This window comes from Amblyomma mixtum, chromosome 2 (assembly GCF_055824585.1).
Source record: "Amblyomma mixtum isolate Tamu chromosome 2, ASM5582458v1, whole genome shotgun sequence".
Taxonomy (NCBI): Eukaryota; Metazoa; Arthropoda; class Arachnida; order Ixodida; family Ixodidae; genus Amblyomma; species Amblyomma mixtum.
The window spans coordinates 34,619,114-34,641,760 of record NC_143013.1 but is presented as its reverse complement, the minus strand read 5'-3'; the positions used below and the strand labels follow the sequence as shown (position 1 = coordinate 34,641,760).

General features: G+C 48.2%; 2 protein-coding genes across 2 annotated transcripts; both read right to left on the bottom strand.

Moving 5' to 3' along the window:
- Positions 1-7: 7 nt before the first annotated feature.
- LOC149358942 (gamma-aminobutyric acid receptor subunit delta-like) lies at positions 8-4,930 on the bottom strand. Its single transcript, XM_089567590.1, has 2 exons — positions 4,710-4,930; positions 8-134 (listed from the first exon to the last, which is right to left on the bottom strand). The coding sequence occupies exons 1-2, from the start codon at positions 4,928-4,930 to the stop codon at positions 8-10; spliced, it is 348 nt and encodes a 115-aa protein (XP_089423716.1).
- A 7,891-nt stretch (positions 4,931-12,821) lies between these two features.
- On the bottom strand, positions 12,822-14,516 carry LOC149358941 (kelch-like protein 10). Its single transcript, XM_089568940.1, has one exon. It carries the CDS (start codon positions 14,514-14,516, stop codon positions 12,822-12,824), a length of 1,695 nt encoding a protein of 564 aa, XP_089425066.1.
- Between the last annotated feature and the right edge of the window lie 8,131 nt (positions 14,517-22,647).

Genomic DNA, 22,647 nt, shown 5'->3' with positions numbered 1-22,647 from the left:
TGGACGACTAGTTCTGGCGTTCAGTCTCCCGTAGCCGCTTTTTTACGGCGACGGGCAGCAGGTCAGAATCCAAGTGCCGGAACGAATGCGAGTCGAGGGATGAACTCGCCTTTGTCTCTGGATGAACGCGCACGCTGTGAAATCCAGAGGAGCGATAATTTAGACGCGTCGTAAATAGAATTTAGTCTTGCTTCCCGGGGTCTCGCGGTGATCGCGGCAGGTGCCAAGGGTGGGGCCAAGGCGCAGAGCGCGCGCGAATGTTGGTGTTAGTGAAAGCAAAGAAGTTTGGCTTAATCTCAAATTTTGGGGGGCTGTTCTTGTGTAGATGACGGAGTCATTAAGTGAGCGCGGTGCTGGCAGTCCCAGCAAAATGCTGCAACAGTCGCTGCTTTAATTTTAGTAAAGTTGTGCTTGCTACATTCGCCTGAATGCGTCTGAAACAGAAGCCGTCTGATTTTACTTACGAATAGTTTGCCATTATTTCTCTTCTTTTTTGTGTGTGATTATGTCTCCTCGCGCCGAGTGTCAAGAGCGTCGTTTTCTTCCTGCACACTCGTGTTTCTTTTGCATCTCCTGTTTGAATCTGTAGATGATGATGATGTAAACATTTTTAATTATAACAATAATTGGCAGTCGGCCTTGCGGGGACCTCGTCCCCTGTGGTTGGCTTCCCCACAATGCACCCTCCTTAGCCGTGTTCACGGTGTAGTGTTGCTTCCCCGCAATGCACCTTCTTTAGTCGTGTTATTTACTTTAACTAACACGGAAGGGCGCTGGATTCGAAGCGATTATGTTCCAGGAGCTAATTCCAGGAAATGAGGTCACAGTCGCTGATAAGAGGCAGCAAGATCCGGAAGATAGGAGGGAGGGGCAGAGTACGCTAGTGCTTATCGCTGGTGACTCAAACATGGGGCGCTGCAAAAGAGCTATTCTGGACCGTGTGAAGGGTGATAGGAGGGTAGCAGTCGGGGTGCTTCCGGGAAGGACAATGGACGATGTTCTGAAAGCGACAAAAAATGAACTTTCCGAGAAGGTTACAAGGCGTAACTTGATAGTGGTAGCGGCGGGGCTAAATGATGTCCAGAATGGTAACGCCGCACGAGTAGGGAAAAGCTTAACTGAGGGAGTTGACGGTATAAGGGCGATAGCACAGCAAGCGCAGATCGTGGTGTGTACAGTGCCGGAGGTACAAGGAAGGAATGTAGAGGTTGCTAAAGACGTTGTGAATCTTAATCAAGAGATAAGGCAGTTAGGCCCCGAGAAAGGCTTTGAAGTGGTAGACATAAACAAGGAAGTGCACAGAGCAAGTACGGGCAGAGACTTTGGACGAGATGGCATCCATTTCAGTGGAAAGGTAGGAGAAGAGATAGGCTGGCGCCTGGGAGGCCGAGCGGTAGCTTTTTTAGGGGGTCCACGGTGGCTCTGGGCGTAGGGGTAGGTAGATGCAATGTAAATGTAACAATGGCGGCTGAGCCCAACAAAATGGCCACTAGGAGGCCCAGAAAGAAAACTATGAAAAAGAAATTTAACGCCAGGATCAGTTACATAAACATGCAAGGGGGTAGAAAGAGAGCGAAGTGGCTAGAAATAGAACAGCAGTTAAAGGACGAAGCAGTAGGTGTGTACGCTGTATGCGAGACACATCTGAAGGATCTAGAAGATCCACCTTTCATCGATGGCTATGTCTGGGAAGGGTGCAACAGAACAACAACGGAGAAGAAGGTAGGAGGAGTAGGTATGCTGATACATCAAGGAACAAATTGGCAAAGAATAAATTCAACTTCAAAGAACATGTCTGGGTATCAGGTACAATTGCTGGCAAAAGGACATGGCTAGGGTTAGTTTATTTAGGGACCGGGGACAAATGCAGGCAAGAAAACAAGGATCTAGTTAAGTGCCTCAATGACGATATAAAGCAGATTGGAGACGGTGTCGATATTATTTTGCTTGGAGACATGAACGGCGACATCGAGGATCTGGATGGATACACAGATTGTAACGGGAAGTTAATGCTAGACTTGTGTGAGCTGCACAACCTAGTTGTTGTCAATAGAGAAACTAAATGTGAGGGACAAATCACGTGGGAATCCCGTAACAGGCAAACAACCATTGACTACTGTCTAATGTCGCAGGGCATCTATAGCAAGCTCGCAATAATGTAAATAGACGAAGAGGGGAAGTATAGCCTAGGAAGTGATCACAGACGTATTAGTCTACAGTTGGGAGCCCTAGTCAAAAGAGAAATGCAGCGAAGTCAAAAAGACAGCGCAAAATTCAACGATGAACAAATAGCGCTAATATCAGCCGATATAGAAGAAGAAATTGAGAAACGCCACATGCAAAAGTGGCATTATAATCAGTTAGAACTGCTCATCGCTACAAAAATGAAACAAGTGAAAGGAGTAAACCGCTGGAGAGGAAGGAGGAAGCCACGAAGCTGGTGGAATATGGAAATTAAGGAGGCCATCGAACAACCACGGGTGGCTACAAGGGAACACAGAGAAGCAAAGAGGGCGCAGTTATCTGAAGAGGAAATAGGCGAAAAATGGGAATCTTATCGACAAAAGAAACAGCAAGTTCAGGTCCTAGTCCAGGCTAAAATGAAGCAGTCCTCTGATAAATGGCTGGCTGAAGTTCGCAAGGCAAATAAAGGGGTGCCAAGAAAATTCTGGAACCATATAAGCTGGTTGGGAAAAACAAATCAAAGAACGCAAGAACAGATTATAGATGCTGAGGGAAAATGTTTAGAGGGAGACGATGCTGTGAACTACGTTACGTCATTTATAGCTGCGTCTTTTAGCAACGATAATGGGGTAATCTCCCCAAGTGAGGCGGCAACACAGGACAGCACAATGGAGAACAGCTTAGACTGACTAGTCTTAACTGGGAAAAGGCGGAAGCGAATATTCCTAAAACCACATCCGCAGAGATAGACGAAATTCCAGTTAAGCTGATTAATGAACTTGGCTCAAGAAGCAAGGAAGCGCTGATAAAAGCATTGGAGACAGTCATTAAAAATCAGCAAATTCCGCACAGCTGGAGACAGAGTAAAATGAATTGGATTTATAAAGGGAAAGGAGATAAGATGAACGTAAAATCCTTCTGTCCGCTATTACAATAAAATCTGTTAGAAAGTAAAAATGCAGTCACGGATAAAAGGTAATAGGATACTCGGAGAACTTCAGAATGGGTTCAGAAGGGGTAGGCGCTTAGATGATAGCCTGTTCGTGCTTACCCAATGCATAGAAATAGCTAAGGCGGAAAACAGACCTCTGTTTTTAGCCTTTCTGGACATAAACGGTGCATACGATAACGTAAACAGGGAACTCCTGTGGAGCATATTGAAAGATTTAGGTATCGGTGATGAGGTAATTGATTTTCTACAGGAAATCTACCGAGATAATGAAGTTGAAATTACATGGGAAGGGAAAAAAAGTACCACAACTGTGGGGGCGCACAAAGGATTAAGGCAGGGTTGTCCTCTATCATCGCTGCTGTTCATGCTTTAAGTGATAAATATGGAAAGAAGGCTAGAAGAAAGTAATATGGGTTATAATCTGTCGTACAGATTAGGCGGAAATGTAGTTGAACAGCGACTCCCGGGTTTGATGTATGTGGACGATATTGTACTGTTAGCAGATAGCCAGAAAGATTTACAAACTTTGGTTAATTGCTGTGGAGACCAAGGAGACGCTCTAGGATTCAGTTTTAGCGCAACTAAATCAGGTGTGATGTTTTTAACGATACAACTGATCAGGTGCTTACAATACAAGGCCACGAAATACCCAAAGTGGCCGAATACAAATACCTCGGGATATGGCTAAACGAAGGAGAGATATACAGGAAAAAGCATGAATAGGCTCTTAGGGCAAAAGAACGAAGAGACGCAGGGATAATGAAACATAGGGCATTATGGGGGTACAACAAATATGAAGTACTAAGAGGTATTTGGAAAGGAATAATGGTGCCGGGACTTACTTTCGGCAATGCGGTTCTGTGCTTAAGGGCAGAAGTTCAGTCGAGATTAGACGTAAATCAGAGAGCAGTTGGAAGATTAGCACTAGGTGCCCACGGCAAAACCACAAACGAGGCAGTACAAGGGGATATGAGCTGGGCATCGTTCGAAGCACGGGAAGCTAAGAGTAAGATACTATATGAAGAACGCCTGAGGAAATTGGACGATAACAGGTGGGCAGCTAAGGTATTTAAATATTTAAACAGAAAGAGCGTTGAATGAAGTATATAATGTACCAAATGTATGATTGTATTAATGAATACTTTGATACGTGTTTGAACACATGTTTTGAAGGCCAGAGTTGTCTTTCTTCCGTTTTCTGTTTTTCATTTGATGTGATTCCGCATATGAATGCTGATTTCTTGTCTTTTAAACCTGATTGCTGGCTTTGTTTTATTGTGTTGTTAACTTGCATCTTGTTATTTATAAATCCACTCCTGTAACAGTCCCAAGAAGGGACTAACAGTATGTTCAAATAAATAAATAAATAATTCAAATTAGAATGAAATGTCGACTTACAAGGACGGAGCTGAGCAAAGCACTTTTGTTTGTCGAAAGGAAAGTAGTAGAAGTACATCAGGCAGGATAGTTTCAGGCTCAACCTGCGCAATATCATATCATTCTGCATTACGCTTTGGCTTTTGCACCGCGGATGGCGGCGCTCGCGACAGTGTGTTTCACATCGACTGCGCACCTGATGCTGACGAGCACGTCGCCGTCCGGGGAGAGCCGCAGCAGCTGGTTTGGCATGGTCACGCTGTGCGTGCGCACCTCCTTGGCGTTGACGAAGTACAGGTCGGGCTTCCACATGCGCCCCAGCAGCGCGGCTCCGTTCACCGTCAGGTTCTCGGTGTGGCCGAAGCGGCGCAGCGATATCCTCGGATCACGCCACGCTTGACGAAAGTACATGTCCATTTCGTAGTCCTGCGGTGTCCACGCCAAAGACGCGCGCCAGCGAAATTTCTAAGCTTGGCGCCCAACCATATTCTTGCAATTATTCTTGCCTTACTAATGTAGTTATGTGAGAATGTGTCTGCACCACAAACAAGTGTGTGTGTGTGTGTGTGTGTGTGTGTGTGTGTGTGTGTGTGTGTGTGTGTGTGTGTGTGTGTGTGTGTGTGTGTGTGTGTGTGTGTGTGTGTGTGTGTGTGTGTGTGTGTGTGTGCGTGCGTGCGTGCGTGCGTGTGCATGTGCGTGTGCGTATGCGTGTGTGTGTGCGCGTGCGTGCGTGCGTGTGTGTGTGTGTGTGTGTGAGAGAGAGAGAGAGAGAGAGAGCGTGTGTGGAGGGGGCAGGGAAAACGGAAAACAGCAGCTAAAAAAAGTAGGTAAACCGAACCATGCACGCAAGTAAAGAAATTTAAAAACACAGTAGAAACGAAGGCTTAACTGCAATCCAGATTCCACAAAGACAAAGAAATAAAACTTCTGCAGACACACTTATAAATTCTTACGTGTGGCAATGTGAAAGCACTGCTGTCCCTCGCTGCATTGACAATCACATACACAGGCGCGCGCGTGCATGCGACACCCCCTTTGTCCCCGTGCCGTCGGGAGTGCTCCTCGCTGCAAGCGACCCTGCACCCTACCTCCAACTTTCCTCCTTCAACCTTACGCAACCCTAGCCAGAACAACGGCCGTTGTTCCTTCCCTTCCTTCCCTTTCCTGACTAGCCTCTGCTGTACTGCAACCGTGAAGTCATGAGAACTGGTCGGCGCCATTAGCTGGAAGGCCACCTTTGAGGGGCATTCGCCGCTATCTTCTTGACTTTTATTCGACTAAACAATTTTTCATTTCTTGCCGCCGTAGCTTTACATGTTATCCATGCTTTATTAAAATTAAGGGCACAGTTCGCTATTTTTCTCTCGTGTGATTGCGCGTAGTCATTTGACATAAGTTCCTAATTAACGCCCTGATTTTCTCATGTTCAATTAGTGTTCTGGGAGCCCGGTTTATCAAAAGAGAGTGCTCATCTCGATGTCCGATTATTATTATATGAACTATCAATCTATGGTTTTTACGCTGCATCACTTTTTTAATTCGGCAATGTTCTGTAGTTTCATCTATGAATGCATATCAGCAGTAGTAGGGTTCATAACTTTTTTTCCAGTCTTTGATTACAACGAACTACAAGAACTACGCATTCTAGAATTACTGTACTATTTTCGTATTTTTCTGCATCTAATAGCTGTAGATGTAGATTATGTATTTTGCAATAACTTATAAGGCCTGAGAAAAATAAATGCAGGTAAGTGGTTCTTATGCAAATCAACACTCTCTTTTTGCGCTACGTCACATCGGCGCTATTGTACTTCAACACCTGCAGGCGCCAGAAGAGATCACAAAGATAAGTGGGGGCATTCTTCAAGGTTCCGAAATATGTACAAACAGGAGGGACTTGTGAAGCGGCGGAAAATACGGCAGCTCAGCCGATACTTTTTCTATTAATCATTCTGCATAGTTCTTTTTTTTTTGCGGCTCATGAGCCAATTCCCTTGATGTAGTGTGAAACATCACACCATATTTCAACATAATTGAGCAAATTTTTAATTGCTGAGAGAAATCCCGGTACGCTGAAAATTGACTCATCATCGGCCGCCAGCACTTTGAAGTGAGGAGCGCAGTAGCCAATGTACTGCATGCTTCGCCACTGCGTAGCCCACGCTTAGCCCCTTTCTGCCAGATATGTAGGATACAGGCGGCGAAGATGTGGGAACGGCAGATATGCCCAATGAGCAGCCCATGCATTTTCTGCGCAGGACCTTTGTATAGGCTGCAGGCGGGAATACTGGACGTTTGCCCCCACGCAACCTCCTTGGATCCGTCAGGGTTCTGCATGGGCAGCCTCTATTGGAGTTGCCCGCACTTCACCATCTTATGTACCGCATCTTCCATGCACGCGAACTGCATGCAGCCCATGCTTAGCCCTTTCATACCCGACTTAGGTTACAGGCGGATAACAGGTGGGAAAGGCAAATGCGCCCATGCCTAGCCCATGCGGGACCAACGCAGGTGTTGCTCAGACAGCCAAACTGCATGCCTATAGCGCTTCACCATTGTAAAGCCCAATGTTTAGCCCCTGTATTTCCTACGCGGGACCCATGTAGGCAGAAGGCGGGAATGCTAGCTTTTTGCCCTCTCAAAACCAGTGCGGCTCCCTCACGGTGATGTAGGCGCAGCCCATTTTGGGATTACCCGCCCATCACCGTAATAGAGCCCTCATCTTTGCCCGCGTACAGTGGCGGAAAAGAACTAGAAAACTAACCAGTAAGTATGCCGGTCATGAGGACGGAGAAAGAAAGAGACAGGTTAAAAACGCGGAACTTAAAAATAGGATGAATTCAATGGAAAAGAAACATAGTGTAGAACTATATCGATACTGGAAAAGGCAGATCAGGAAAAAAATTTTCTATGATAACTCAAGAGGCAGTGCCCTACTTTTTGAAGCTAGGTCACGGTGTCTTAGAACGCGCAGCTACAAAAAGAAATTTAACGAAGACGATGAGACATGTGCAGTGTGTGGTAGATCTGTGGAAACAATCGAACACCTCATACTCAAATGTGATGGTATCCATCCGGATGTCGATGTAGGCAGAGTCACTCTACCTGAGGCCCTAGGGTTTAAAGATAACAGTGGTCATGTAAATAGATCTGCAGTGGAAGTTAGCAAAAACCGATTGGAGGATTGGTGGCTGAAAAGCAGAGATGTGGCATCAGGGGAGAATTGTACGAAACCGTAGGTAAAGATGATGGCGAATCTTAATGAGAATTGCCAACACAGTAAACAAAAAAAAAATAGTAAAGAAAGAAAAGCTGAGCATGGTGGCAATTGCCACCACCTCGTTTCAAAGGGGGCGCTCCTATCCATCCATCCATCCATCCATCCATCCATCCATCCATCCATCCATCCATCCATCCATCCATGAGCGCCACGGATGGCGTGATTGCTGCGCGGGCGCTAGAGGGAGGCGGCCCTCTTCGGTTAGGGATTTGGCCGCGTTCGAACGTGTCGCGCGGCGCTCCGCTCTTCCCCGGCGAGCGCCTCGTGATGGGAACATGCTCCCGCCAGCTCGTCCCGTCCGGCCTCGGAGTTTCCCTCTTGCCCTAGCGTGGGCGAACGCTCGCTCGTAACCGTGCTGATGAGTCGGACGCCCTCGATTCCTCAGCGTATTTTGTTGCTAGCTGGCATTATTGTTCTTGTAGCAATAAATGCCGGTTTGTGTAAGCCAGTGTGTCGTTCCTTTGTTCCCTCGGAGCAAGGCCCGCCGTGGTCGGCGTGCGCTCGGTAACGTACGCGACCACGGGGTGGGTCCCGGCGGCTTTGAACTGGGTCAGCCGCGGTTAAACGCGGCAGAACGTATTTATCTCCCCAATTAAAACCCCCACAGCCTCCGGGAGGCCATTGGACATTGCAGCTGCTCTTGCCCTTTCGGTCAGCTCCTGATGAATTTTCTGGTCTAAGCTGGACAGAAATTCCTCCCAGTGCTCAATAGTCGGCTCTGCTATCCTTTCTATTTCCGTGTTGTCTTGGCAGGCCCAAACCATGTAGTATAGCTCCGCGTCCATGCCACAGTGTGCCCATTGTGACTCATAGTCCTCTGGGTAGATCGCGTCGTTTTTTCTGGGCTTCAGTTCGTGTTCAGTTGAAGTCAGTTGTAGATTACTGAAGATTGGTGAATTTGTAGATTACTCTTTTTCTTTCTATTTTTTCTTTAAAACCCATTCTTAATACTAGGCGTTGAATTCTTCGCTATCTGGCCAGTCGCCCTTGTGGGTATATGCACCATCTTTTCAAGTGTACAGCAGCAGTCTACCGTCCGAGCAGTCTTTCTGCGTTCCATCAGCGCAACCATCGCATCGTGCCGATCCCTTTAAAGAAAGCAAGCGATAAAGCCAAGCGGCAACCTTGAGAGTTTTCTCGGCGTGTGATCTTCGGTAATGAAGTTCATACACGAATTGAAGCGTACCCGGGTGATGTGGAAAGCAGCCTGCATCTGTCTTGAACGGACGTCAGTCAAGCGGCAGTATTGGGCCTTTAATTTAATTTACCTTCGATCCAGCGCCTGAGTGTCCACTTCGTTTTCATTCTGGTGGACCGTGCATGTACATAGCTTAAACGGTAATGCATGCCGCTGCCAAAAATTTTGTAATTACGAAGAAAAAGTTACAGTGAAACCGTAACACAGGCAAGATTCAACGGAGTGACCAGACACCTCTAATGGGAATGTATGTACAGGACAGGAACGAGTGCAGAAATGAGAAAAGAAGCAAACTTTACGCAAGAGTGAACGAAAGGAAGTGAAACTGAACGAGTGACAAATACACAAACCTCTAAGCATACGTTCGAGATGGAGTATCACTTATGTAAGTAACAAGTCAAAGCAACATTAACGCACGTGCCGTTTTTTTCTGGACAGCTCCTCAACCCTTTGGCAGGCACAATAAATTATTGGGTTGCCGTCACGACGGACATCGCCGACTTTATGGACAAAAGGGCTTCAACGCACACGGAAACAACCACAATTACTTCCAAGCAAGCTGCATTTTTATTGTCCCCACCTCAGAACTTACAAAAGCAGTCGCCGGCGTCTGCAAAAAAAAATACTTTTTTACGCTAGGATCTCGTAGTGATGCCCTTTTATGCTAAGTGAAATGGCCCATTGCCAGAGTCAGCAACACAAAATATCTTCTTTACTTCGGACATATGTAGCTCACTCAGGCCACGAACTTGGTGGACAACTTAGTTTAGACAATCACATAAAGCAAATATCGCAACTGCACCAAGACCGGATCTAAAAAGGCCCTGAAATATAACAGCGCCTCGATTTTTACTGAAGTTCTTGTCTTCCTCATTGCACATCTATAGTCAGATTTCTTTTATGCGCACAGAAAGACGACACAATAAGACAAGGTAGACAGGACGGAGCACTCCGTCCTGTCTACCTTGTCTTACTGTGTCGTCTTTCTGTGCGAATGTACGAAGAAATCTGAGTATGAACCAACTAGCCTTACTGTGTCTTACTGTGTCGTCTTTCTGTGCGAATGTGCGAAGAAATCTGAGTATGAACCAACTAGCCCCACAACGCGTATTACTGGATCACATATATAGGTCGGGGTAAGAGGGAGGAAGGCGCTAACAAAAGATATTTGAGGAAAGCACTACCTTTTAAAAAAATCTTCTTTGCTAAATCCCAATTATCTTTTCATTTATTTGTTTTCCATCTATTTTCGCGGGCTCTACACCAATTTCAGACCACTTCCCCACAGGGGGTACGTACCGTATTAAATCATATCAAAAGCAACAGGATGCTTTTTCGACCCATTTTCGCTCTGTGGTGCCAACTAGCAAACCCCACCGCCACTGCTACAGATACAGCCTTACCGATCGATTGATCATCTCTAACCACTCAAAATTTGATTCACAGTTTCACAGCAGCTAACTACCAATGCTTGCCAGCCTGTTCACCTAACCGCTCACCGGTAAATGACTCGATCGGAGCTGCCAGTTCACCTGTCATGTCTCCAGCGCTTATTTTACACCACTGCTTCGAATGCCGCAAGGCCTTTATGTGCGCCATCTTTCTGGGTTCCTCATCTACCAAAACATGCATCGCCTCCGACCCAACGCAGATTTTTTGGCTTATGCCGCCTCAATGCCTCAATGCATCTGCTGGATGGCATGGACACTACGCCTGTTAAGCGTTTCCGCACACTGCTACAGCCCTTCTATGTAGTTCTTCCGCCTAATCTCAAGAGCTCGACGGCCGGAGATTCTGCGAAGGAGCACGGGAAAGTTGTTTGGCCCACAAATCTGCGGCGAGCTTGTCACACTGCAGACCACGGCTTATCGCCATCGTATGTTGAAGTGGGGTAATTAGTACATATCTGAACGCAAACATGACAGACTTCCCATTCTCTGTGCCTTTTTAGTCTACTTAAGTAGCTCTGTTTGCATGCAACTAAGCAGCATGATCAGCATTTGAAGATTTATTCCTAAAAAAATCGGCTTGCATCCTGGATTTGTATCCAAGGCAAAGGTATACCAACGAGAGTGCTCAGTTTTAACTTATGCTACGTACAGTTCTCTTGAGCACCCTGCCTGAAAAAAAACTTGCTGCTAAGATGCACGAATGGCTGGTCACAATACGACCGGCCCTTCCATTCGGCTTTTGTCAGCAGCTTTCTTGACACCTCGAAACTGCTCCTTTACAAAGACCGCCTATAATTTCCGCGCCAGCCCCTGCGTTTGAGGCCACCCTCAACTGCAAGCATTATTTGTTTGCCTACCGCTTTTCTGTCCGAAAACTAGGTGCCGAAAAGCTTGATGGCCGTCATGTGAGGCACCAGAAAACTTTCGCAGCGATTGATGTTCCTGCGACGCTGCCTGGCCACTTAAACTGGCCATCTACAGCCAGATGCGGCCACGGGAGGCCTGTAGTGTAGTCTGCCAATAGTCATAACGCAACAACTTCGTTCTCTGGAATTGGAATACACATTCTTGTCTATAACATGGGTTGTTTTGCGTTGCGACTTGAGAGCGCTCTTCGCAACAACCTGCATGGTCGGCTTAGGACATGCGCCGAAACGGAAACAAGTGATCGCCACAACGTACTCGGAATGCGTCCTCTGAAGCGGAATGAAGCCGCCACCGCCACTCCCTAATTGCCATGTCAGCGTTCTGTAGTTGGGACCACATCGCAAGCGACTCTCCAATAAAATTTAAAATCCCGAAAAGAATTTCTGAGTATCTTTAGCAGAAAAAGATCGCCCAGAGCTCATCCCCTCATGAGGCGAATGGCAACGCTTGGAAACGCTTGCCCGAATTCGTTGGCTCACACCGTCCTTCCCGCTCGTCGGGCTACTCGCGCACCTAACGTCTTTGCTTCGCTTCGCGACCGCTAACTTTGAGGTCGTGGCGTTCCTTGCGTTTGCACGCCGCGACCCGAGCCCGTACCTTGAGGTCATTCCAGTTTCCGAGCCCGCACCTCAGGGTCCTCACGAGCTGCTAGTTTGCAAGCGGCACCTCGTTGTTGCCTTACGCGCTTTTGAAGCTCTGGTAAAAGATTATGGACGGATGAAAAACTTTATTTACATAAGAGAGAGGCTGCGCACTTTTTCTGGCCGGAGCCCTCAGTCCAAGGCACCGCTTGCGATGGAGATCGCTCAGGCGCCGTTGATCAGTCTCTATAGCTGGTTGTCCAAACCCGCCCAAAGCCGCCTCCCAGGAGTCAGGGGAAGGATTAGGGATCTGGTCTACTCCACAAGGAGGGAAGTATCATTCCCGCTTTTGGTGGTAGAGGCCTGTACCGAACGCTCTTTCCCTGAGGCGTCAGAATCCTCAGGTTCCAAGCTGGTGGTCCAGCAACGCCGCGTGCGTCTCGAGCACGAACGTTCTCACGTCATCGTTACGCACCGTCCATGACATTGCGTCCCAGAATGCGGAACAAGCGAAATAGCTGGTCTATCTCGGAGGAGGTGGCCATCTCGAAGAAGATGCACCCAATGCTCCAGAGGTCGACAGGCGTCGAGTAGAACTGGGAGCCCAGGAGGAAAAAATGCAGCCCTCCTGGGAAGGTTTTGAACTTAGCTATTAAATAAAGTTCAGTCTCTCTATCTCTCTGGTGATCTTTAATATACGGCAGCCATTGCTTGCAGCTGTTGTGCCCGGACAAAAACAAAAAAAATACCATGACTTTGACGACGAGAACCGCAAATGTAGGCGTTAAATGCCTCATATCGTTAAAAAAAAAAAGTAAACGCTATATAGAACGTTTTAACTTATCATTGAATTTCTTCCTATTCAGAGCTTTCACAACACGGCGCAAGCAAATTTCGAGCCCATGTGGTTAGGCCTGTTGATGTAGTCCTTGGCATTAGGCAAGTTCCTTAGCACACAGGCCGAGTAAAACCACCGCGGAGGCGCGTAACCCGGAACCGCGTGCCACTTCCGGTCGTCGCCCGAGAAATACTCGAGGCAGCGCTTGTAGTCCTTCTGGTTGGCCTCGCCGATGGCGTAGATCTTGTCGTCCAGGACAACCGCCACGACCTTGTCCGTAAAGGTCTTGGTCTTGGAGCCCTTGGACCACTTGCCACTCTTTGGGTCGTAGATCTCGCAGATGTTCGCCTTGCACGATAGGCCACCCACCACGTAGATTTTGTCTCTGTACGTTACCAGGCTGTGGAAGACCCGTTCGGTTTTCATAGGAGCTAGAACAGTCCACCTGTCGGTCACGGGATCATACGCTTCTGCGGACCGAAGTATATCTTCGGTGGTCAAACCGCCCACTATGTAGACACGTCCCGCACAAGAGGTGGCGCTGGCGCCCAGCCGAGGGTGGTTCATGCGACCTACAGTTCGCCACGAGTCCGTGACCGTGTCGTATTCTTCGGCCGTGTCAAGCGCGACGATCCCGTTGGGTGAGCCGCCGATACAGTAAACGCGGTGATCGAGAACGGCTATGCCAACGAACGCCCGCAGATGCTTCATGGGCGTGGTGGGAACCCACTTTACGGAGACCGCGTCGAAACAGTAGCAGAACGGGCTCAGCTTGCCGATGTCGGCACCCATGACGTAGATTCTGTGTCCCACAGAGACGCACTGCAGGCCGAAGACTAGATCCTGCCTGAAGTCAGTTTGCACAGTGTTCCATTCGTTGGTCTTGTGGTCGTATACTTCCCAGGTGTTGCTCTTATATCCGCGGTGAATCCCGCCGTAGACGAACATGATATCAGCTGGCACTCGTTGCACGAATAAGCTGCGGCTCGGATCTAAAATCCGCGCGTCGTGTTCAGACTGCTGAATCCTGTGACAGCGCTTGACGATCGTCTTGCAGAGAGGGTTGTTGGAGACTAGCGAGTTCCGCATAACAACCTTTCTCAAGTAGCTGCCCTTCATAAGACAGAGCCGGATGTGCGGCAGTAGCCTATTTAAGCACATTCTCCGCTCTTTGAGACTCGCCTTGATCCAGAACACTGTGGCTTCCCAGACGATCTCTTCCCTCTGTACCTTGAGATCGTCCGACGCCAACAAGCTCTCGAGGTTCTGCAGGCTCAACCTGTGGAAGTCGCCTTTCTCTGCGTACACCCGCTCGAAATTGTCCAGCATGAAACGGAGCGCCTGCTTGTGTAATGGTTCCAGGTGAAAGAAGAGCGCCATTTCGAGGACCATGACGCAGTTCTCCACGTCCAAGTTTCGCGACATGAACGCACAGCACTCACTGAGCAGGCCATGGACGAGCAACTGGTCCGCGGCGACGGTGAGGTCTTCGACATTGTCGGCCGTGATCGCCGCGTCGCCGACGCTCGCGTAATTCACGACGGCCTTCAGCGCCTCCTTGCTTACCCCGGGGATGAGGAAGTCACCTCGACTCACCTGGGACAGCGGCCCGTTGAAGAGCGCGTCGACGTACTCGCTGCAGGCGCTGAGGTTCTCCTTGAGCACGGCGAAGCACCCGCCATCGGAGGTTCGCAGAAGGGCCACTGGGGTCGGGGCAGCATCGCTCATGACTCGAGGAGTCGCGTAGGACGGCTGCTCTGTACGGCGAGTTCCGGCGGTCAGTGTCTCCCGTTGCCGCTTTGTTTACCGCGACGGGCAGCGGGTCAGAATCCAAGTGCCGGAGGAATGTGAGTCGAGGGATGAACTCGCCTTTGTCTCTTGGTGAACGCGCAGGCTGTGATATCCAGAGGAGCGAGAATTTAGACGCGTCGTAAATAGAATTTAGTCTTGCTTCCCGGGGTCTCGCGGTGATCGCAGCGAGTGCGGAGGGTGGGCCCAAGGCGCAAAGCGCGCGCGAATGTCAGTGTTAGTGAAAGCAAAGAAGTTTGGCTTAATCTCAAATTCTGGGGGGCTGTTCTTGTGTAGGTGACGGAGTCATTAAGTGAACGCGCTGCTGGCAGTCCCACCAAAATGCTGCAGCAGTCGCTCCTTTAACTTTATTAAATTTGTGCTGGCTACATTCGCCTTTGTCGCTGCGCTGTTGCATTTAAAAATTACGTCCCGATTGGGCGAACTTTCTGTTCTGCTGCAGCAAAGGATGCTGCGCTAGGTTGTCTCCGTAAGATACATCAGAATCCGTCTGAAACAGAAGCAGACTGAGTTTTCTTACGAATAGTTTGCCATTATTTGTCTCTTCTTTTTTGCGTGTGATTATGAGTCCTCGCGCCGAGTGTCAAGAGCGTCGGTTTCTTCCTGCACACTGGTGTTTCTTTTGCTTCTCCTGTTTGAATTTGTAGATGATGTTGATGAAAACATTTTAATTATACTGTAGTGTGCCAAGTGTGACAGGTTCCGCTACCACCATGCGCCGACACTGCGCTGCGCCTGACGACGACGAAGTTATGCGCCGACACTACGCTGCGCCTGACGACGACGAAGTTCCCCCGCTCTCTTCTCTCTTGGTGCTGGCTACGCCCGTCTACGCTGCCAGACCCTGCACAGCGGTTCGGTCTCTTGAGGACGCCTAATAAACGCACCCCTACAATACCTAAAATTGCCGGTCGGCCTCGTATTCCGGGAGGCCATTGGATCTTGCAGCTGCATTTTCCCTTTCGGTCAGGTCCAGATGAATTTTGTGGTCTAAACTGGACAGCAATTCCTCCAACTGCTCATTAGTCTGTTCTTCTATCCCTTCTACTTTCATGTTGTCTTAGTGGGCCCAAACCATCTGGTATAGCTCCGCGTCTATGCCACAGTCACTCATAGTACTCTTGTGACTCACAGTCCTCTGAGTAGGTCACGTCGTGTTTTTGGGCTTGAGTTCGTGTTCAGTTCAAGTCTGTTGTAGATTGCTGTAGATTGGTTAATTTGTAGATTTGTAGACTGTTTTTCTTTCTATTTTTTCTCTAAAACCTCTTCTTAATATTAGGCTTTCAATTCTTCGTTGTCTGACCAGTCGCCCTTGTTGGTATATGCATCATCTTTTCAAGTGTACAGCAGCAGGCTACTGTCCGAGCCGCCTATATATTTCTTTCTGCTTTCCATCAACGCATCTATCGCATCGTGCAGATCCATTTAAAGAAAGCAAGCAATAAAGCCAAGCGGCAACCTTCAGAATTTTCTCGCCGTGTGATCTTCGGCAGTAAAGTGCATACACGAATTGAAGCGCACCCGGGTGATGTGGAAAGCAGCGTGCATCTGTCTTGAACGGACGTCAATAAAGCGGCAGTATTGATCCCTTAATTTAATTTACCTTGCGATCCAGCACCTGAGTGTCCGCTTCGTTTTCATTCTGGTGGACCGTGCATGTACAAAGGTTAAATGGTAATGCATGCCGCTGCCAAAAGTTTTGTAATAACGAAGAAAAAGTTACAGTGAAACCGTAACTCAGGCAAGATTCAAAAGAGTGACCAGACACCTCTGATGGGAATGTATGTACAGGACAGGAACGAGTGCAGAAATGAGAAAAGAAGAAAACTGTACGCAAGAGTGAACGAAAGGAAGTGAAACTGAACGAATGACAAAGACAAACCCCTAAGCACACGTTCGATATGGAGTGTCACTGATTTAAGTAACAGGTCAAAGCAACATTAATGCACGTGCACTTTTCTGCTGGACAGCTCGTTAACCCTTTGGCAGGCAAAATAAATTATTGGCTTGCTGTCACGACGGATATCGCCGACTTTACCGGACAAAACGACTTCAACGCACATGGAAACAACCACAATTACTTCCAATTAAGCTGCGTTTTTATTTTCTCCACCTCACACTCACAAAAGGCAGTCGCCGGCGTCTGCAAAAACAAAAAATACTTTCTTACGTTAGGGTTGAGTTGAGTTGAGTTGTTGTATGCTACAAGTGGGCTCCTATCCTCTTGAAGGAAGCGAACATCACATACCGTCACATACATACGCTAGGGTCTCGTAGTGATTCCCTTTTGTGCTCATCGAGATGGCGCATTCCCAGAGTGAGCAACATAAAATGTCTTCTTTACTTCAGACATATGCAGCTCACTCAGGCCACGAAATTGGTAGACAACTTAATTTAGACAATCACATAAAGCAAATATCACAACTGCACCAAAACCGGATCTAAAAAAGCCCTGGAAACTAACAACTTCTCGTTTTTTGCTGAAGTTTTTGTCTTCTATCTATAGAAATCTATAGTCAGATTTCTTTTATGCGCACAGAGAGACGACACAATAAGACAAGGTAGACAGGACGGAGCGCTGCGTCCTTTCTACCTTGTCTTATTGTGTTGTCTTTCTGTGCGCATAAAAGAAATCTGAGTATGAACCAACTAGCCCCACAACGCGTATTACTGGATCACATATATAGGTCGGGGTAAGAGGGAGGAAGGCGGTAACAAAAGATATTTGAGGAAAGCACTACCTGTATCGACGTCATGGTACACCGAATGCCAGGGGGAAAAGAGCCCAGCTTTATTTGAGCAACGCGTATTTATACAAATGGCTTGGACAGCAGCGTATCGGCTGTTGCGTATCAGTTGTACATTTCGAGGCCGCACTGCGCATGCTGTCCCTCACGCATACGACACATCTTCCTTCTTTTGGAAAGAAAACTAAAAACAACAACAAAGCAAAGTTGCAAGCACAACATGGGCTCAGTGCACAAAAGAATAACTTCAGACATTTGCTGAAAGTCTCTCCCGTATTCCAAGCGTCGCGGGGGTGCACGTTGTCTCTGCGATCGTCTTAACCCAGGAGCGCTTGACACTGCATCACCATCAGATGTCACTGGTCGCGGCTGCTGCTGCGGCGTTCTGTCCTCAATGGTGTCATCGCCGTCGTCGTCAAGTTCACTCAGAAACGTTTCTTTCGTAGACATGAGATGTTTTCGATTGCGACGCAGAAGTCTGCCGTCTTCTGTTAGAACATTGTAGGACCTTGGTTCAGCGCAGCGCTGCACGACCTTTGCTTTTTTGTCCCAGACAACTTTCTTCACGCGCACAACGTCACCTTGTCTCAGGGGTGGTAGGGGTTGCCGGTCTCTCTTACTCTGGCGATGCTTGGCAATATGCAAACTGGGACCTTCTTGAGTGTCTGGTAGCGTTGTTCGTAGCTTTCTGGCCTGAAGAATCTCTGCGGGTGCCGCAGAACCTTCCAGTGGGGTTGTCCTGTAAGCGAGCAAACCAAGCCAGAAATCTTGATTGGCTTCAGCAGTTTTCTTTAATATTCGCTTCACCACCTGTACCGCCTTTTCTGCCAGGCCATTCGACTGTGGGTATCTAGGGCTAGAAGTAATGTGCTGGAAATCATATTCTCTTGCAAATGCAGCGAACTGGTAGCTTGAAAAAGGGGGTCCGTTGTCTGAGCATACCTCCATTGGTATGCCATATCTAGCGAAGATAGCGCTTGTTGCTTGAATGACAGTCCTGGCCGATGTATCCTGAAGTAATTCCACCTCCGGAAAGTTTGAGAGCGCATCGTAAACACAAAGATAAGGTCTACCCCCATAGTAAAAAATGTCGATTCCTACTCGGTACCACGCTTGCGTGGGCACTGAGCGCATCTGCAGCGGCTCACGCGGCTGGCTGTATGCATATTTCCGGCAGACTGCGCATTTCTGGACAAAGGCTTCAATGTCACTATTCATGCCTGGCCAGAATATCGCTTCCCGGGCTCTGGATTTGCATTTGCTTATACCCAAGTGGCATTGGTGAATTTTTTCCAGAATTTCGTGCTTCATGCTAGTGGGAATCACCACTTTGGAACCCTTTAACAAAACGCCCTGAACTTGCGAGAGCTCGCCAGTAAATGGCTTCAGCTGGCCTTCAACCGGTGCACCTTCTCTCAGACTTTTGAGTACACTGCACAGATATTCATCTTTGTTTGTCTCGGCGAACAGTCGAGTTAAAGTTCTATGGCTCACGCGAGACGAAACTACACTCACGGCGTGTACTTCTGCATCTTGGCTGTCGATGTCGGTCTTGTCACAGTTGAGTGAAGCCCGGGACAGCATATCGGCCAGGAAGAGGTGCTTTCCTGGAACAAAAACAATCTTGATATCGTAACGAAGCAGTCGCAGAAAGAAGCGTTGCAGCCTTGGCGGCATGTCACCAATCGCTTTTTGAGATATCGCTATCAAAGGTCGATGATCGGTTTCCACGATAATGTGACGACCGTATGTGAAATGATTGAATCTTTCACAACCGTACACAATCGCCATGGCTTCTTTTTCTATCTGCGAGTATCGCTGCTGGGTTTCCGTCAGAGCTTTAGACGCGTATGCGACCGGCTTCCACTCATTATCGTGAAGCTGTAATAATGCAGCACCTAAGCCGTTTTGCGATGCATCGCATGAAATTTTAGTTTCTTTTGCAGGGTCGAAAAGCGATAGGAGTGGTTGTTTACTCATGCTGTCGCAAAGCTGGTTCCACTCTTTGGCGTGGTTCGCCGTCCATTCAAACACAGTTCCCTGTTTTAGCAAACCTCGTAGTAGTGCTGTCCTGCGCGCCAACGATGGCAGAAATTTGCTGAAGTAGTTTGCTACGCCGAGCATTCTTTGCACTGCTTGTTTGTCCTTCGGCTCAGGCATTTGCGTCATGCATTGTATCAATGAGTGGCTAGGTCTTACTCCCTCACTGCTGATTGTGTCACCTAGGAATTCTATTTCTGTCACGCCAACTGTGCATTTGGTCGGGTTGAAAGTCAAGCCAGCTCGTTCTGCCGCTTCTAACGCTAGTCTCAGCCGGTCATCGTGCTCTTTCATCGATTTGCCCCAGACTAATACGTCGTCAACGTACACTCTAACACCTTGTAGTCCATCGAAGATTTCATTCAGAATCTTTTGGAAAACCTCTGAAGCCGATGAAATCCCAAAAGGTAACCTAAGAAAACGGTACCGCCCGAAAGGCGTTGCAAATGTGCACAGTTTTGACGTTTCCTCGTCCAGGGGTATCTGGTGGAACCCGGCGTTCGCATCGAGGCGCGAAAAAACAGTTGCCCCGGTCAGCTCCGCCTCTATGTCTTCTCGCGTTGGCATCTGGTAATGTTCTCTTTTAATACATTCATTAATCTTCCTGGGGTCCATGCATACCCGAAGTTTTCCATCCTTTTTTCGTACTATCACAAGAGGGCTTACCCATTCAGTGGGCTCCGACACCTTGGAAATGATTCCACCCTGTTCCATGCGTTGCAGCTCTTCCCGTAGTGGCTCCCGCAAGGCTAGTGGCACTCGTCGCGCTGGCTGCACTACCGGCACGGCGTCATCGCGGAGTACCATATGGTATCGACGCTCAACGCAACCTGTGCCGCTGAACAGATGACGGAATTCGTCCACCACTGTTTGTGTTGTATCTTGAGACACGGCGTGCACTTGCCGCGAAAGGAGTCTAAGGCGTTCGCAGGCTTGAAGGCCTAGTATCGCTTGCCCTTTTCGCACAATGAAAAACTGTAGAACGGCGTTGTGACCATTAAGCTTCACTTCCGTAGTGATCGTGCCAAAGTGTTGAATTTCGCTTCCGCCGAAGGACCGCAATGTCGCGCAACTGGGCTTCAGCGGTGGCTTTGGCAGCATCTTGTTTAGGACACTGAGGGGAAGAATATTGGCTTGTGAACCGGTGTCAACTTTCATGGACACCGACAAGTTGCCAACTTGTGCTTGAGCAAGCCAATCGCGCTCACGAACAGTGTTTCTGACAGCCACGTTGAGTACATCGAACTCTTCCTCGGAACCAGTGAGCTCACTTATTTGCTGCTTTGCTTTACAGCAGACCGCAAAGTGGTTTTTCCGCTGGCATTTTCCCCCTGGCATTTATAACAAGTACGACCAAAAGCAGGGCAGCTTCGCGGTGCGTGCGTTCGTGCGCAGCTTTGGCAGATATAGGCGTGCTGCCTTTTACGATGGGTGGAGCTCGTTTTCTGGACTGGGTCGACCTGATGATGGTCTCGTTCCCATATTTCCTGTTGCGCCGCGGCTGCTTCGGCAGCCTTGCAGATCTGTTCTGCTTTCTGGAGGGTGAGCTTGTTATCTCTCAATAACTTCTCGCGTATCTTGTCGTCAGTTATACCAAAAACAATTTGGTCTCTGATCACTGAATCGAGTAACCCGGCAAAGTTACAAAGTCGTGCTTGAGTCTTCAAATCCCTCAAAAAGTGCTCGAATGGCTCGCCGGGTTCCTGCACTCGCCTCCTGAATAAGTAGCGCTCATATACTTCATTGCTCTGGGCTGCGCAATACTCGTCAAACTTTTTGATTACCGTCGCGTAGTCACTGCTGCTTTCATCTTCCAAAAAAGTGAAGGTGTTAAATACCTCAATTGCTTCTTCACCTGCGGTAGTCAGCAGTAGCGCTGTTTTCGTTGGCTCTGGTCGAGGCTTTGCTGTTTCTGTCGCCGTCAGGAAAAGCTGGAACTTCTGCTTGAACAGCTGCCAATTCTTTGCGATGTCCCCTTTCAGGTGAAGTGCGTCCGGTGGCCTTAAGAAATCCATTTCGTGGCTTCTTCCTTCGGTCTGCTCGTCGGCGTTAGCCACTTCTGACACCATGTATCGACGTCATGGTACACCGAATGCCAGGGGGAAAAGAGCCCAGCTTTATTTGAGCAACGCGTATTTATACAAATGGCTTGGACAGCAGCGTATCGGCTGTTGCGTCTCAGTTGTACATTTCGAGGCCGCACTGCGCATGCTGTCCCTCACGCATACGATACACTACCTTTTAAAAAAATCATCTTTGCTAAATCCCAATTATCTTTTCATTTATTTGTTTTCCATCTATTTTCGCTGGCTCTACACCAATTTCAGACCGCTTCCCCACCGTGGGTACGTACCGTATTAAATCATATCAAAAGCAACAGGATGCTTTTTCGACCCATTTTCGCTCTGTGGTGCCAACTAGCAAACCCCACCGCCACTGCTACAGATACAGCCTTACCGATCGATTGATCATCTCTAACCACTCAAAATTTGATTCACAGTTTCACAGCAGCTAACTACCAATGCTTGCCAGCCTGTTCACCTAACCGCTCACCGGTAAATGACTCGATCGGAGCTGCCAGTTCACCTGTCATGTCTCCAGCGCTTATTTTACACCACTGCTTCGAATGCCGCAAGGCCTTTATGTGCGCCATCTTTCTGGGTTCCTCATCTACCAAAACATGCATCGCCTCCGACCCAACGCAGATTTTTTGGCTTATGCCGCCTCAATGCCTCAATGCATCTGCTGGATGGCATGGACACTACGCCTGTTAAGCGTTTCCGCACACTGCTACAGCCCTTCTATGTAGTTCTTCCGCCTAATCTCAAGAGCTCGACGGCCGGAGATTCTGTGAAGGAGCACGGGAAAGTTGTTTGGCCCACAAATCTGCGGCGAGCTTGTCACACTGCAGACCACGGCTTATCGCCATCGTATGTTGAAGTGGGGTAATTAGTACATATCTGAACGCAAACATGACAGACTTCCCATTCTCTGTGCCTTTTTAGTCTACTTAAGTAGCTCTGTTTGCATGCAACTAAGCAGCATGATCAGCATTTGAAGATTTATTCCTAAAAAAAAATTGGCTTGCATCCTGGATTTGTATCCAAGGCAAAGGTATACCAACGAGAGTGCTCAGTTTTAACTTATGCTACGTACAGTTCTCTTGAGCACCCTGCCTGAAAAAAAACTTGCTGCTAAGATGCACGAATGGCTGGTCACAATACGACCGGCCCTTCCATTCGGCTTTTGTCAGCAGCTTTCTT